The 17,709-nt window shown below is 39.8% G+C and overlaps 1 protein-coding gene across 1 annotated transcript; it reads left to right on the top strand.

Moving 5' to 3' along the window:
• The first annotated feature begins 115 nt into the window (after window positions 1–115).
• gdpd1 (glycerophosphodiester phosphodiesterase domain containing 1) lies at window positions 116–16,812 on the top strand. The gene is made up of 10 exons (XM_046863560.1): window positions 116–600; window positions 997–1,039; window positions 2,630–2,765; window positions 2,911–2,956; window positions 4,970–5,091; window positions 5,221–5,310; window positions 10,114–10,247; window positions 13,955–14,014; window positions 14,123–14,174; window positions 14,302–16,812. Exons 1-10 carry the CDS (start codon window positions 465–467, stop codon window positions 14,440–14,442), a joined length of 960 nt encoding a protein of 319 aa, XP_046719516.1. The 5' UTR covers window positions 116–464; the 3' UTR covers window positions 14,443–16,812.
• Window positions 16,813–17,709: the final 897 nt, after the last annotated feature.

Genomic DNA, 17,709 nt, shown 5'->3' on the forward strand with positions numbered 1-17,709 from the left:
ACCCTTAAATAGGGTGAATGCATTATGATTAATAAGAGGCTTAAAATTCGCCACTGTTGATTGGCTGGTTCCTTGTAAAACGTTTCAGCCAATCAGTGGTACCGGTGTCATTCCAGACAACCAATGAGAACGCGCGTAGACGAAAACACAGCGTGGAGACCAGACAGAACCTGGGGATTTATTGAAAACATGACAGCGGTTTGATTTGTGTGCTGTAAATAAGGAAGAACTGAATGGATTTATGAGAGTGATGGTAGAAAGGAAAGAAAGGGGATTAGGGGATTGTTGTGCACTTTATCCCGGCTGTATGTGCTCGAGGTGAAGGGGCGGTGTGAGCAGTTTACCGGCCGGTATTTAGCCTTTGAGCTAGCAAGAAGCCAGAAGTTGTTGACTAAGCGAATCTCTCGAGCGGTGTTTTATTTTTTTATATCGAGTTTGTTTTTGTAATTTTAAGTGATATAATTATGAGTGCCGTGGTGTATGTTTTATCCACGGTTACTGGCTATGTCCTAACATCTGCCTTGTTACTGAAATGTCCTTCGTTGCTGCATCGCAGGAAGCGCGAGACGTTCCGCAGCCGCCACATCTCACACCGGGGCGGTGAGTCCAGTATTCATACAACTTTATACTACAATTGTACAATACTACAACTAAAATTTTTTATTCTGTGAAATGGATTAATGTCTAATTTGTGAGTTGATGCGCCTTAATCTAAGGAATAAGCCCTACTCTGCAAATAATTCATATCCGGTTACAAAATGCTTTCTTGCTGCAGTATTATTATTAAAGGGCTTTATTGACACATGGACCTGTTTACATGACATTTCTGCCTATAGAAAAACCCCTGACATTGTTTAAACTAATGCTATCAGCTTTCAAGGTTCAGAAGACCTTTAACCTAATTGCCTGCACTGAAACTGTGGTGCAATTCCCTGCAGATAACTTCTACTCACTTCATTTCTCATGAGTAATGTATGTGTGTTCTTCTGGTCACAGGTGCAGGTGAGAACCTGGAGAACACCATGGCAGCATTCAGGCAGTGAGTCTTCTGTTTTTTCACCACTCATGATTTGGATGCATGCATGCTCAAGAACATCTAGCAGTGGCGGGCAGAATCACTCACTTACTACACGGAGGACTACGGATAAGTAGCCCGAATGCAATACCGGTGCCATGCTTTTTGGTGGAGGCCGTAGCTGCTTGCTCTTTGTCCGTCGACCGCCCATCTGTCTGGCGACGGAGGCAGGCTACCTTTCCGTGGCCCACCCCGAACTGTATGTTTTTGTCAATGAATATGTATTAAATAGCCAGTATCAGTTTTAGTCGCATCACGTGTTGCCGGGGGTCGAAGGTGAGCCGTTGGGGATCAGCGCTGCGGGTGCTCGTAGCGTGAAATCCATGTTGCTTGAAGTTGTTACTTTAGCCAATTAGAGTCCAGGGCCCTCTAGCAGGCATTCAATAATGTTGGCATTTTCACGTCCTTTGATTGGATAATCCGAGAGCACAAGTCGGCGCTCGTGAGCCACGTTTGTAGCACAAATGCACATGCGAAATTATTGAGCTGAACTCAAGATCTAAGACTTTTTCCATGTACACAAAAGGCGTATTTCTCTCAAATATTGATCAAAACTCTGTCTAAATCTGTGTTAGTGAGCACTTCTCCTTTGCTGAGATAATCCATCCACCTCACAGGTGAGCCATATCAAGATGCTGATTAGACAGCATGATTATTGCACAGGTGTGCCTCAAGCTGGCCACAATAAAAGGCCACTCTAAAATGTGCAGCTTTACTGTATTGGGGGGTCCATAGGGGGGTCTGAAAACCAGTCAGCATCTGGTGTGACAACCATTTGCCTCATGTAGTGCAACACATCTCCTTCGCATACAGTCGATCAGGTTGTTGATTGTAGCCTGTAAAATGTTGGTCCACTCCTTTTCAATAGCTGTGCGAAGTTGCTGGATATTGGCGGGAACCGGAACATGCCGATGATGATGACGAGCATGCAGATGAGATTCCCTGAGATGCTTTCTGACAGTTTGAGCAGAAATTCTTTGGTTATGCAAACCGATTGTTGAGCAGCTGTCCAGGTGGCTGGTCTCCGACAATCTTGGAGGTGAAGATGCTGGATGTGAAGGTCCTGGGCTGGTGTTGTGAGGTCGGTTGGATGTACTACTAAAATCTCTGAAGCGCCTTTGGAGACGGCTTATGGTAGAGAAATGAACATTCAATTCACGGGCAACAGCTCCGGCAGACATTCCTGCAGTCAGCATGCCGATCGCACGCTTCCTCAAAACTTGACATTGTGCTGTGTGATAAAACTGCACATTTTATAGTGGCCTTTTATTCTGGCCAGCCTGAGGCACACCTGTGCAATAATCACTCTGTCTAATCAGCATCTTGATATGCCACACCTGTGAGGTGGATGGATTATCTCAGCAAAGGAGAAGTGCTTTGTGGATTGTTCAGGTAGGACACTACTTAAGGCGTATTTGACAAATGCACAGATCACCACTGACATCTATAGATCTCAAGTCTCATGTTATTTGTCATAGCACAGTTCACTGAGTAGCTGAATCATTCACACCCATGTTCTGTTCCTACTGTATTAACCCCCCTCCCTGCTTACAGTGCTGTAAAGCTTGGCACGGACATGCTGGAGCTGGACTGTCATTTGACCAAAGATGAGCAGGTGGTGGTGTTGCATGACTCCAACCTGAAGAGGTCAACTGGCGTTAGCGCCAACATTTCAGATGTTTCATACGCCGTGAGTTGAACCCTGTCTTCTATCTTGTATTTCCACATGTCTTACTGTGAATATTACAATCAGCACTGGCATATTTTATAATAGTGTTTTTATGTAAAAAACTGCATATGTTGTCTGTCTTGTGTGTATGCAAACCTTTCTTCAGGATCTTCCACCCTACTTGTGTAAGCTTGGTGTGACTTTCAAGCGAGGTGAGTGGTCTGGCCTTCAGCAGCTGCTTTAATCCTCCTGTGGTCTCTGCTGAGTAAGATATGCAACAGCCTACTTACTGTGCTTCAGTGTGACTGTTTAAAATATGTGACTGGCATGCGCATTAAGCACTGATCCATCGAACTTTAATGACCTACATTGCCCAGCATGCTTCATATAAATCTGGATTCCAGTGTTTTTGTTAGTACAAAACACTAGTTTCAAACATATGCACACCCACAATATTTAGTGATCACGGTCAGGTTAAAGAATAAGAGTCTCTTCTTACAGTGCATCCGGAAAGTATTCAAAGCACTTCACTTTTTCCACATTTCGTTACAGTTTTATTCCAGAAATGGATTAAATTTATTACCTGGCACAAATTTCTACAAACAATACCCCATAATGACATGATGGCATGGAGTTTGCCAAAAGACACCTGAAGGATTCTCAGACTATGAGAAACAAAGACTGAACTCTGGTTTGAATGCTAAGCATCATGTCTCGAGGAAACCAGGCACCGCTAATTACCTGGCAAATATCATCTCTACAGTGAAGCATGGTGGTGGTAGCATCATGCTGTGGGGATTTTTTTCGTTCTTTATCTTTAATAAATTTGATTTAAAACGCACTGATTTTTATGTTGTCGTTTTGGGGTATTGTTTGTAGAATTTTAAAGAAAATAATGAACTTATTCCATTTTGTAATACGGCTGTAAAATAACAAAATGAAACTGAAACGCTGTAAATACTTTCCGGATGCACGGTACAATGTAATCATCTAGAGTGTCAAAAATCCCTTGTAGAATGTGCATAACGTTTTCTTTATATTCTTAGGTTTGACCTTTTTGTAGACTTTACTGTTTAAAGCAGAAAAAGTATCGTCGGGTTAAACAGTATGTAGACTGACAGATTTATTATTTTAGCTGTTTACTACATTATATTAGAGATTTACATCCAAATCAGGTGATTTCCAATTCTACATGGTTCTACTGTTTTCAGGAACCAAAAATAATCGAGGAAACAAATACATCGCAGTCAGTGACTGTATAAAAGCTGAAAAACATGATTATATAATTACCACCCCATTGAACTGTACAATTCCACTCTTAGCTATAAATTTTTTTTTTTTTTTTTTTTTTTTTTTTTTCCTCCCCATAAATAAGGTCTTATGACCTTTAGGTCAATTTACTTTTTTTGTTGTTGTTGTTAATAAATATACTTCTTTGCACATTTTCTATATAGTCATATTATCAATACGTCAATTCTGTTGGACACTGGATTTGTAATTTTTATGATATAGATTTTCTTATTCTTATTTTCTTATATATGTGTCTATCATTTGCACTGAGCTGGTCATTACCTCATATCTGCAGTTTTTATATACACACACACACACAGACAAACAGATGGCTTTTGAAGTTCTGGTTGGATGAAATTGCATTTCATTGGCTCTGCACTTGTACTCTGCACAATAACAGTACAGATCTAATCTAATCTAATCTAACCTAACCTAACCTAACCTAACCAGACACTGGGTTTCTTATCTGGCAATGCTTTTCTATCTGTATATGCTGACAAAGCATCATTGATCCACACAAAGCAACCTGATCACACAATCCTAAAACTGTGATTTGGGCTCCTTTTTTTTGAATTTTTTTATTTGTATTTTTTTAATTTTAGATCACAATATAGACTTTTATTTTTATTTTTTTGGTGCAGCATCCAATGAATCAGGATATGGTTAAAGGGAGTTCATGGAGAGCCCATATGTTTTGACAGTTTGTTTGCATATTTGATAAAATATTGATTAGATTTGATATTTATGAAAGAAAGTACTATTTAAACAATAGTTCTAAGTAAAGATTTTTTTTGTTTGTTTGATTAATGATTTAAGTAGAAAACTTGAATTATTGTATATCCTTTCGCTCATTTTGTGAAGAGTGCCAGAAATTCTGGAGGACACCATCATATTAGGCTGTTAATCAAATGCTTGGTCCGTGTGGGTCTGTACAGAGTGCTTTGTTGAAGGAGGAGACGATAAAAACATCCCTCTGCTGAGAGACGTATTCGAGGCTTTCCCACAGACCCCCATTAACATCGACATCAAAGTCAACAATGACACACTCATCAGGAAGGTCTGTGCCATCTCAGTGCAGCACTTTGCACAATCTCGAACCACTCCTGCAACATCACAGATAAGAGATGTTTGATGAATAGCTAATCCGAGCAGGTATTGATGGGACGATTCTGTCTTGTTTCTGAAGGTCTCTGAGCTGGTCGTTAAATATGATCGGGAGCAGCTGACTGTATGGGGTAACTCTCGTGGTGAGATAGTTAAGAAATGCCACAAAGAGGTAAGAGCCATGGCTGTGATTCTTTATTCCTCATAGTCACACACCCTTCTTCGGTTCCATGTTTTTCTTTATCATTGCCAAAATTGGATGGTCTTCATAAAATTATAACAAGAATAAAGGATATCAGGCAAGACTGGATTCTATTTAAAATTCACCATTCTACAGCGAGAAGGATTGTTTACAAATAGGGAGCCTAACTTTCTTGAAGACTCCCTACTTTGTAAACAATTCTTCTTACTATAGAATGTTTATATATATATATATATATATATATATATATGTATATGTGTGTATATATATATATATATATATATATATATATATATATATATATATATATATATATATATATATATATATATATATATATATATATATATGTGTGTGTGTATATATATATATATATATATATATATATATATATATATATATATGTATATGTGTATATATAATAGGCCCTATAACCCCCTCCCAGATTAATGAGTAGCAACACTGGCTTTTCTCTAGTCATGGCTGATATCCTTTAGTCTTAGTATGATGTACACACATCAACATGCCAAACGTTCTCATTTTATATATTTGTGGTCACACTTCTTGATGATTAAATAATACTACACATTTAATTAGTAACACCTTGCTGTTAATTACCATGTTAATGTGTGGGAGTAGGAATTGCATATTCCCACCTTATTTTCTAAATGTTGGTTTGTCTTTTAGGGCTTTGTCTTTTTGTCTTTTAGTTGCTGTGCTGTTATTTTTATTTTTTTCAAAGACACCTGAGGTTAATTATACACACACACACACACACACACACACACACGGAAAATGTATTTGCTTATCAGGACCTAAATAACAATGCTGTGGCTCCAACCACCTTCACTCTCTCTCTCTCTCTCTCTCTCTCTCTCTCTCTCTCTCTCTCTCTCTCTCTCTCTCTCTCAAATTTTTATATATATATATATATATATATATATATATATATATATATATATATATATATATAATATACACACACAGTGGAACCCGGTTATGTCGATGTCCTAGGGGGTCGGCAAAAAGCATCGAGATAAACGAAAATCAAAATGGCGGCAGTATATTACCGTGCTTGAAATTTCTTTATGTACATAATGTGCGTTAAAAATAAGAATGTGCATGCACGTGTTTTTGGAGGTTTTTTTTACACAACAGCGTTGCTGCGATTTGTTTGATGAAGACATGCTATAATATATATATATATATATATATATATATATATACAGTGAAACCCACTTATCTCGACCTCGGTTAACTCGACAACCCTATTAAGTTGACGTTTTTGAAGTGGAACCGCCAAATTCTCGCTTTGTCTAAGCATTTTTAATGGTTATGTCGAACCCTAATATCTCGAGCACAAGGGGGGAAAATTTACCATTTAACGTCAGTTATGTCGATCGGCACTGTGCAGCCGCAGAAGAAAATCAAGCCTTACAGATGCTACAGGTGTTTGTATTGTATACTGGTGAATCTCTGCTGTTAGTTAGTGCACATATGCCTTTTGGTGTTAAATGTTATGCGATGAACAGGAGGCGAAAGCCGCGCTTGGTAGGAGCGCAGCGTGGAACGTGGGATGAGCAGCAAAAGCATAGAATGAACACCGGCAGGATCGGGGGGAATCCGCAATGCGCTTTGGGAAGAAAAGCGCAGCTGTTGAGAGAGTGCCGGTGGGAAGACACGTACCGGGATACGCATGCGCGATAACAACGACCGCCGTGAACCAACATATTTTTAAGTTTAAATAGGAGCTGGTGATGATGCTAAACGAGCACCATATGTGCGCGATTGTAACCGGGAGCTTCAGAGAAAGCGGCCGAGAAACCCGAAGGGGGCGTGGCAGGTGGATTCCTGACAGATAAACATGTACTGTATGTATTTTTACAGCATGCCTTCATCAAACAAATCGCGGCAACGCTGTTGTGTAAAAACCCTCCAAAACACGCATGCACATTCTCATTTATTAACGCACATCATGTACATAAAGAAATTTCAAGCACGTTAATATACTGCCGCCATTTTGATTTTCGTTTATCTCGATCATCGGTTACCTCGATGCTTTTTGGCGACCCCTAGGACATCGACATAACCGGGTTCCACTGTGTGTGTGTGTGTGTGTGTGTGTGTGTGTGTGTGTGTGTGTGTATATATATATATATATATATATATATATATATATATATATATATATATATATATATATATATATATATATATATATATATATATATAAATAATAAAAAAAATTTATGTATGTGTATATACACATATACACATATATACATACACACACAGTGGTATGAAAAAGTGATTTCCACACAGTTTAATATTAGTAAAAGATAACACAAGTGACCACAACATGCAGTTTTTAATTGAAAGTTTTTCTGCTGCGGAGGATAAGTTCATCCGAGTCACCAGCCTCAGAAATCGCAGGTTAACAGCAGCTCAGATTAGAGACCAGGTCAATGGCACACAGAGTTCTAGCAGCAAACACATCTCTACAACAACTGTTAAGAGGAGACTGTGTGAATCAGGCCTTCATGGTAGAATATCTGCTAGGAAACCACTGCTAAAGAAAGGCAACAAGCAGAAGAGACTTGTTTGGGCTAAAGAACACAAGGAATGGACATTAGACCAGTGGAAATCTGTGCTTTGGTCTGATGAGTCCAAATTTGAGATCTTTGGTTCCAACCACCGTGTCTTTGTGCGACGCAGAAAAGGTGAACGGATGGACTCTACATGCCTGGTTCCCACCGTGAAGCATGGAGGAGGAGGTGTGATGGTGTGGGGGTGCTTGGAGGATGAGGATGTGATGGTGTGGGGGTGCTTTGCTGGTGACACTGTTGGGGATTTATTCAAAATTGAAGGCATACTGAACCAGCATGGCTACCACAGCATCTTGCAGCGGCATGCTATTCCATCCAGTTTGCGTTTAGTTGGACCATCATTTATTTTTCAACACGACAATGACCCCAAACACACCTCCAGGCTGTGTAAGGGCTATTTGACCAAGAAGGAGAGTGATGGGGTGCTGCGCCAGATGACCTGGACTCCACAATCACTGGACCTGAACCCAATCGAGATGGTTTAGGGGTGAGCTGGACCGCAGAGTGAAGGCAAAAGGGCCAACAAGTGCCAAGCATCTCTGGGAACTCCTTCAAGACTGTTGGAAGACCATTTCAGGTGACTACCTCTTGAAGCTCATCAAGAGAATGCCAAGAGTGTGCAAAGCAGTAATCAAAGCAAAAGGTGGCTACTTTGAAGAACCTAGAATATGACATTTTTCAGTTGTTTCACACTTTTTTGTTATGTATATAATTCCATATATAATTCCACATGTGTTAATTCATAGTTTTGATGCCTTCAGTGTGAATCTACAATTTTCATAGTCATGAAAATAAAGAAAACTCTTTGAATGAGAAGGTGTGTCCAAACTTTTGGTCTGTACTGTGTATATATATGTGTGTGTGTAATGTTATATATACACACACACACACATACAGTGGAACCCGGTTATCTCGCCCTCGGTTATCTGGACAACCCTATTAAGTCGACGTTTTTGAAGTGGAACCGCCAAATTCTCGCTTTGTCTACGCATTTTTTATCGGTTATGGGGAAAAATTAGAAATTTTAACGTCAGTTATGTTGATCGGCACTGTGCAGCCGCAGAAGAACTCGCGAAAGTGGTGGAAAAATCAAACCTTACAGATACTACAGGTGTTTGTATTGTATACTGGTGAATCTCTGCTGTTAGTAAGTGCACATATGCAATTTTTTTGTTAAATGTTATGCGATGAACGGAGCGGCGCTCGGCTTCAACTCCTTACCGGCGCGAGCAGGGTAAGGAGCACGGCTCTCGGTAAGGAGCACGGCTCTCGGTAAGGAGCACGGCTCTCGGTAAGGAGTTGAAGCCGGGAGCTTCAGAGAAAGCGGCCGAGAAAGCACCTGCCACACCCCCTTTGGCCGTTCACGTTTGAGACTTTTCTGTCCCTCGTTTTTGGTTTCGGGTTCGGTTTTGGATCTTCCGGGTTTTTTTCCGGCTTCGCGTAAGTTTTTTCGGACACTTTGCTTTGTGTGTTTGTGCGGATTACTTCAGCCTGATGGTCATAAGTTTTCAGAAACGTAGTTACTGTTTATTTTCTTTTTTCCACATGTGGACTAAATGTGAGACGGCACTGTGCAGCCGCTGTTTTTATTTTATTTTTTTTTTTTTTGAGCGATCTGTGTGTTTATAATGTTGAAGAATATAATAAAGGTTTGTATGGAGAATGGACGGTGGTTTGTATTGAATACTGGTAAATTTCTGCTGTTAGTTGGTGCACTTATGCCTTTTGTTGTTAACAAACGTATGTACATTTTTATAGCATGCCTTCATCAAACAAATCGCGGCAACGCTGTTGTGTAAAACCCTCAAAACACGTGCATGCACATTCTCATTTATTAACGCACATCATGTACATAAAGAAATTTCAAGCACGTTAATATATTGCCGCCATTTTGATTTTCGTTTATCTCGATCATCGGTTATCTCGATGCTTTTTGGCGACCCCCTAGGACATCGACATAACCGGGTTCCACTGTATGTATATATATAATATATAATAAATATATATATATATATATATATATATATATATATATATATATATATATATATATATATTTATTTTAGTATATTATATAATACACACACACACAGTGGTGTGTAATGTTTCACATTGCGTTATTGTAGTGCAACAGCTTTTGATTGCTCTATTTCTCTTTCTTTGGTAGAACCCCCGGATCCCACTGCTGTTCAGTTTACCCAGAGTGCTGCTCCTCGTGGGGCTTTTCTACACTGGCCTCCTGCCGTTTGTTCCCATAAAGGAGCAGTTCTTGGAGATCCCCATGCCTTCTATTACTCTCAAGTGAGTAACATGTCACCTTTTATAAATAATTAAAGGTTCTTAGCTCATTACAAACTGTCAGGAATCTCATAAGAGCAAGTAGAGTAAAACCAAACAGTTTCTAGCAATCAAATCCACACTAGTCATAATCAGTCATGTGACGTGCAAACCGAGTGTGTGTGTGTGTGTGTGTGTGGTTGGTTTAGGTTGTAATGGCTGTTGCGATCTGAAGTTCGCTAATAACTGTGATCAAACTCAAATCGTTTACATGACAATATTTTTAGAGCGAGACACTCCAAGTCTACTCTCCAAATATTATCTATATCTTCTTCTTCTTCTTCTTTTGGCTGCTCCCATTAGGGGTCGCCACAGCGGATCATCCGTCTCCACACCACCCTGTCCTCTACATCTGCCTCTTTTACACCAACTACCTGCATGTCTTCCCTCACCACATCCATGAACCTCCTTTTTGGCCTTCCTCTTTTCCTCCTACCTGGTGGCTCCATCCTCAGCATTCTTCTACCAATATAATTTATGTCCCTCCTCTGCACATGTCCAAACCATCTCAATCTCGCCTCCCTCACCTTGTCACCAAAACATCCTACATGCGCTGTCCCTCTAATAAACTCATTTCTAATCTTATCCATCCTCGTCACTCCCAACGAAAACCTCAACATCTTTAGCTCTGCTACCTCCAGCTCCACCTCCTGTCTTTTACTCAATGCCACTGTCTCTAAACCATACAACATCGCAGGTCTCACCACAGTCCTATAAACTTTCCCTTTCAATTTTGCAGATACCCTACTATCACAAATCACTCCTGTCACTCTTCTCCACCCACTCCACCCTGCCTGCACTCTTTTCTTCACTTCTAACACACTCTCCATTACTTTGCACTGTTGAACCCAGGTACCTGAATTCCTCCACCTTCTGAAGCTCTTCTCCTGCAACCGCACCACTCCACTGCCCTCCCTCTCATTCACACACATGTACTCTGTCTTACTCCTACTGAGTTTCATTCCCCTTCTCTCCAGTGCATATCTCCACCTCTCCAGGCTCTTCTCAACCTGCTCCCTACTCTCACAACAAATCACAATATCATCCGCAAACATCATAGTCCAGGGAGACTCCTGTCTGACCTCGTCCGTCAACCTGTCCATCACCACTGCAAACAGGAAAGGGCTCAGGGCCGATCCTTGATGCAGTCCAACCTTCACTCTAAACCAGTCTGTCGTACCTACTGCACACTTCACTGCCGTCACACTGTCCTCATACATGTCCTGCACCACCCTTACATACTTCTCCGACACACCTGACTTCCTCATACAGTACCACAACTCCTCTCTTGGCACCCTGTCGTCGCCTTCTCTAAATCCACAAATACACAATGCAATTCCTTCTGTCCTTCTCTATACTTCTCCATCAACATTCTCAAAGCAAATATGGCATCTGTGGTGCTCTTCCTCGGCATGAAACCATACTGTTGCTCACAGATGGTCACCTCTTCTCTCAGCCTGGCTTCCACTACTCTTTCCCATAACTTCATGGTGTGACTGATCAACTTAATACCCCTGTAGTTACTGCAGGTCTGCACATCTCCTTTATGCTTAAAGATCGGTACCAGCACACTCTTTCTCCATTCCTCAGGCATCTTCTCACCTTCCAAAATCCTGTTAAACAATCTGGTCAAAACCCCACTGCCATCTCTCCTAAACATCTCCACGCTTCCACCGGTATGTCATCTGGTCCAACCGACTTTCCACTCTTCATCCTCTTAATCGCTGCTCTCACTTCCTCCTTACTAATCTTATCTACATCCTGCTTCACCATCTCCACATCATCCAACCTTCTCTCTCTGATTTTCCTCATTCATCAGCTGCTCAAAATACTCCTCCACCTTCTCAACACACTCTCCTCACTAGTCAACACATTTCCTCTCCATCCTTTACTGCTCTAACTTGCAGTACATCCTTTCCAGCTCGGTCCCTCTGCCTGGCCAATCGGTACAAATCCTTTTCTCCTTCCTTAGTGTCCAACCTCTCATACAGCTCCTCATATGCCTTTTCCTTGGCTTTCGCCACATCCTCTTAACCTGCTGCCGCATCTCCTTGTACTCCTGCCTACTTTTCTCATCACTCTGTCTATCCCACTTCTGTTTTGCCAACCTCTTCTCCTTATGCTCTCCTGCACTTCCTCATTCCACCACCACGTCTCCTTGTCTTCCTTTCTATTTCCAGATGTCACACCAAGTACTTTTCTAGCTGCCTCCTCATCACTCCTGCAGTAGTTGCCCAATCATCCAACACCTCCTTAACACCACTGAGCCTCTCTCTGACCTCTTCCCTGAACCTCACACTACACTCTTCCTCCTTCAGTTTCCACCATCTTATTCTTCTTTCAGTCCTCACTCTCCTCCTCTTCATCCTCGCCTCCAAAACCATCCCACAGACCACCATCCTATGCTGTCTAGCTACACTGTCCCCTGCCAACACCTTACAGTCGCCAATCTCCTTCAGGTTGCATCTCCTGCATAGCACATAGTCCACCTGTGTGCACCTTCCTCCACTCTTATACGCCACCCTATGATCCTCCTTCTTTTAAAATAAGTGTTCACCACTGCCATTTCCATCCTTTTAGCAAAATCTACCACCATCTGCCCTTCCACATTCCTCTCCTTAAAACCATACCTACCCATCACCTCCTCATCACCTCTGTTCCTTCACCCACATGCCCATTAAAGTCCGCCCCAATCACTAACCGTTCTTTCCTAGGTACACCATCTACCACTTCATCTAATTCACTCCAGAATCTTTCCTTCTCCTCCATCTCACAGCCAACTTGTGGAGCATAGGCACTGATGACATTTATCATCATCCTTCAACTTCCACCTTCACGATCATCACCCTATCAGAAACTCTCTTCACCTCCACTACACTCTTACTGTACTCTTCCTTCAGAATCACCCCTACACCATTTCTCTTTCCATCCACACCATGATAAAACAGTTTAAACCCACCTCCAATGTTCCTGGCCTTACTCCCTTTCCACTTGGTCTCCTGAACACACAACATATCTACCTTTCTCCTCTCCATCATATCAGCTACCTCTCTCCCTTTACCCCTCATAGTACCAACATTTAAAGTACCAACCCGAACCTCCACTCTCCTACACTGCTCCTTTCCTGCCGTCTCTGTAGGCGTCTTCCTCCTCTCCTTCTCCTCCTTGACCAACAGTAGCCCAATTTCCACGGTACCCTGTCGGCTAACGATACCTGTGGCGGTCGTTGTTAACCCGGGCCTCGACCGATCCGGTATGAAATTCTCATTTGTGATCCGCATATTTGATTTGGCACGTGTTTTACGCTGGATGCCCTTCCTAACGCAACCCTCCCCATTTACCCGGGCTTGGGACCGGCACTAAGAATGCACTGGCTTGTGCCTCCCTAATGGCTGGGTTTCCAAATATTATTTATATAATTGTATATATTTATATAATCACAATGGAATATTATATCTGGCATAATAGCACCTAAAATGTTCCACTCCACTTAGGAACTTGATGAAGTACAGTTCAGTTGTTCAGTAAAAGAAGATAAAAGAGCTGTGCTGTGTTTCCTGCCCAGTGAGAACACAGTGGGTTTCTTAGTTAAAATCAACAAGCAGTGAACTGTCTTAAGTGCTGGAATATGAGGAGTGAAGATTTGAACTGATGTTAAAGTTTCTCTTTAGACTTCGAGACCCCAAGAAGATGACACGGAGTGAACGCTTCATCACTTGGGTGGCAGACACGTAAGTTTAAGTCCAGCAAAATATTTACACAGCCTGTCTGTTACATTGGGTTAACGACCTGCAATTTATTTCACTAAATCATTTCTTTTTTTTTTTTTTTCTCCTCAGCCTCCTTATGAGAAAAACTCTGTTTGACCATCTAACAGCTCGGGGAATACAGGTGAGGAAATGAAGGGGGGGAGTATATCAAAAGCCATGTAATACACACAAAAACTCAACTTATGAGATCACTTGTGTGTGTTTGAGGGCAGTATTTATTTATTTATTTATATATTTTATAACCACAGGTATATGTATGGGTGTTGAATGACGAGGAAGACTTTAAACGCGCATTTGATCTCGGGGCCACCGGTGTGATGACCGACTACCCCACCAAGCTCAAAGAGTTCATGGAGAACAGCATCCCTTCTACATCCCTTCTCGAATGACTTGTGCAGGGAGAAGCAGCTATTTATTTTTCCACCTTTCCGTGTGGCTTGGAATATCCTGCACTCATGTTTTTACACAACAGCATCTGCTTGTGTAACAGAAGATAGTAGTGTGCTGACCACTTTTGAACCAAAAGTGATAGTTATATAATAATATCGAATCGTTATAAGGCCATAATAGATATCTTTCGTTTAAACAGTAGCACAAATGCCATCCATAGCACAAATGTAGAGTCAGGTTTATAGCTGTTTATTACCGTGGCTTTGTTTACACAGGTGGTACTATTTCCGTAACACACTTCGAAATATAACGAAATCCAGAGAATATTTATTAGTCCATCATCCTTAATGTATAATTCAAAAGAACACTGTTTAAATTACCAAATCTGTTTATCGCTACACTACTCCCTTTTGTGCTGCAAGTGGCCAAAGTGATACTGATACACTCTTAAAGGGAAATCAGGGGGAGGTAAAACCAGTATTATAAATACAGGGCAGTTCTGGCATATGGGTAACACAGGAGTAAAGCAGCCTTTCATAGCCAGTATCAAATGCAGCCATTAAAACACTACACTTCTTAGCAGCAAATAACCACTATAAGTAAACCTGCCTCTTATGTTTACAAAAAAAAATGCTTTAGTCCACGAGCACGTCTTATCAGGAATCAGTGACTGAACAAATTATGTTATGTAAGATTATTTTAAGTAATACTATTTCTTTTACAGTTCCTCATTATGTTTAGCTCGTGAAATGGTTTAATATAGTATATATATATATATATATATATATATATATATATATATATATATATATATATATATATATCTCATGAAAGTGCAGTGATATGACCAAGCACCTCACTGCCTATTCTATTTGTTCTGATCACATGTACTAGAGGAAAACTCCAGCATTCGTTAACCCAATCTCTATTCGCTGTATATGCGAGTGAGTAGAGTCGCCATAGACAACGATTCAGTGGGCAAATACTAATTTAATCACTTGGTGCATTTTTCATACCGTAACTTGAGTTCTTCAATTCGATTTCAAACATTTCAAATAAGATTATTTGTGATTTAGACATCAATATATGCCTCAGATAATCAAGCGTAAATGGACATTAGGTTGAAAAACAGCTGGGACATTCCTTTTAATAGACATACAGTATGAGACGCTATTGGGCATTTTATGTGTTAACTCATAGCCTGGGTTAATGTTTAAATAATGTTCCTAGATAATAGTCCAGTGTCTCTTACACATATGAGAAGCCATATAAATCCATTACAGGATTGTATAATGTGAAATGAGTGTTGCTCTCAAGTCACGGTTTGTGCTCTGTGTTTCAGGAGTGTATTTTCCTACAATCATCCTAAATCTATACTATGAGAGAGCAGCTTTTCAATGAACCCCTTTTTTTGTGTGAGTTATAAGCATTCTTTGGCCGAGATCGCTTGGGATACAGGAATTATAAAGGCAGATTGGACTGAAGGCGTATACAGTAGGAGAAGCTACAAGTAGATGGCATTATAGTACACTGCAGTCTTGCATGATGCATTAATAATTCACTCTGTTCAATTAAAGAAAATGATCAGCAGCTACACATTCCAAATTGAATGTGTTTTCAGTTTAAAGCCATATTAAATAAATGTCAGTGCAATCTTAAACTTTATATCATATATATGTGCGTGTGTTACATGCCAGGAAAAGGGGCATCAGCAAGAAATGTAGGTATAATTGTTAGGCAAGTGTCTATTATTATATAACAATTCTATACAAATATTATTTAAAATCTTTTAAATAAAGAAGCAAACAATGAGCTCAATGCTGGTTATATTTTAAACAGTATATTTACTTTGTTTATTTTGTTTGTGGACCTGCTGTTTCTTTTATACATTAATTGTTTGTGTATATATTGTAATTATTTAACAATGAATATATTCATGGGTCTATTGAAGAATATACTGCCTTTATTGTGGTCTTTTATTTTTGTCATTATAGATCAGTAGTGATTTGGAAATCTTTTATCAATGATATTTTGAGTGAAGCCAGTTATATTGCACAGCATCCTTGAGATCTTGTGATGAAAATGTGATGGTTCATTTTGTGATGAAATTCGTCTTGTATATGGCGCCACCTATGGGATAGAGCAAGAATCGGGGTTTTTTTTGTTTGTTTTTAAAGGTAACTTTTGACTGCAGGGTAATTTAAGTTATAAATATAGCAATTAAGTAGGTCTTACTTTCCAATCATTCAGTCTGTGTTGTGTTGTATTGTTTTATCCTTGTAGGCAAATTGTTTGGTGAGATTCATCTCTAGCTGTATACACACCACAATCTTCAACGTCATCAGCAAATAAAAAAGATTCAAATCTTACTCTAATTTATATTTATTAATATTTATGTCCATAACATTTATTTACCCTTTTAAGGGACATGTATGTACATACAATATATCTTTGGGTTAATTTATCATGTTCAATAAAATAACCCAGAACATTAAAACACAAAAAAGGTCACTCAGCAATACCCATTTAAAGAGTTTTAAGCTTATAATGAATTGAAATTTCCATTGCAGCAACCCCCATTAAGTGCTATATCCTATGTTTATTGCAAATCTGAGTGTTTAGAACAGGAGGTTTAGGTTAATGCACATTTCCTTATATGATGGCATTTTAGTAGCCAGTCCCTCACTCTCAGGGACTTGTACATTGGGCACTTCAAATAGTCTAAAGCTAATAATAACTTATTAGGAATTGCTGTCTTTGGTATAATATAAATCATCCCATCATTGATTATTTTGCATTAACAGAATGCCCAGTCAGGTTTTATTCCTTACTTCCCCTGCATTTTAAACAGCCCTATGAAAAATGCCCAAAACATGTCATGTTTTACTCATATCATATCTGTATTTCATTCATGCACCAATAAACATAATGTAAATGTTTTGATTTCAATAGCAGTGGATATGAAAAAAAAATGTTTATTATGCTAGTAACAATGCTCTTTTAATACTCTATATATCTATTGGAAAGTAATGCTCATTTGTCTGTATGGTGCATAACAAAATAATCTAATCTAGCATTAGGAGGTGTAATAAATACATCTCTACAATGATACTGGTAGTCATTCTGCCCCATGTAATTTTCTGTTATAGACTGACCCGGTCCCCAATTAAAGAAAGGAAAGATTGTGGCCCACACATAAAAAGGTTTGGGGGACCCCTGCCATACATAAACAACATGATATAAATCATTTCTATTTTATTGATTTA

Source organism: Silurus meridionalis, chromosome 12 (genome assembly GCF_014805685.1).
Source record: "Silurus meridionalis isolate SWU-2019-XX chromosome 12, ASM1480568v1, whole genome shotgun sequence".
NCBI lineage: Eukaryota > Metazoa > Chordata > Actinopteri > Siluriformes > Siluridae > Silurus > Silurus meridionalis.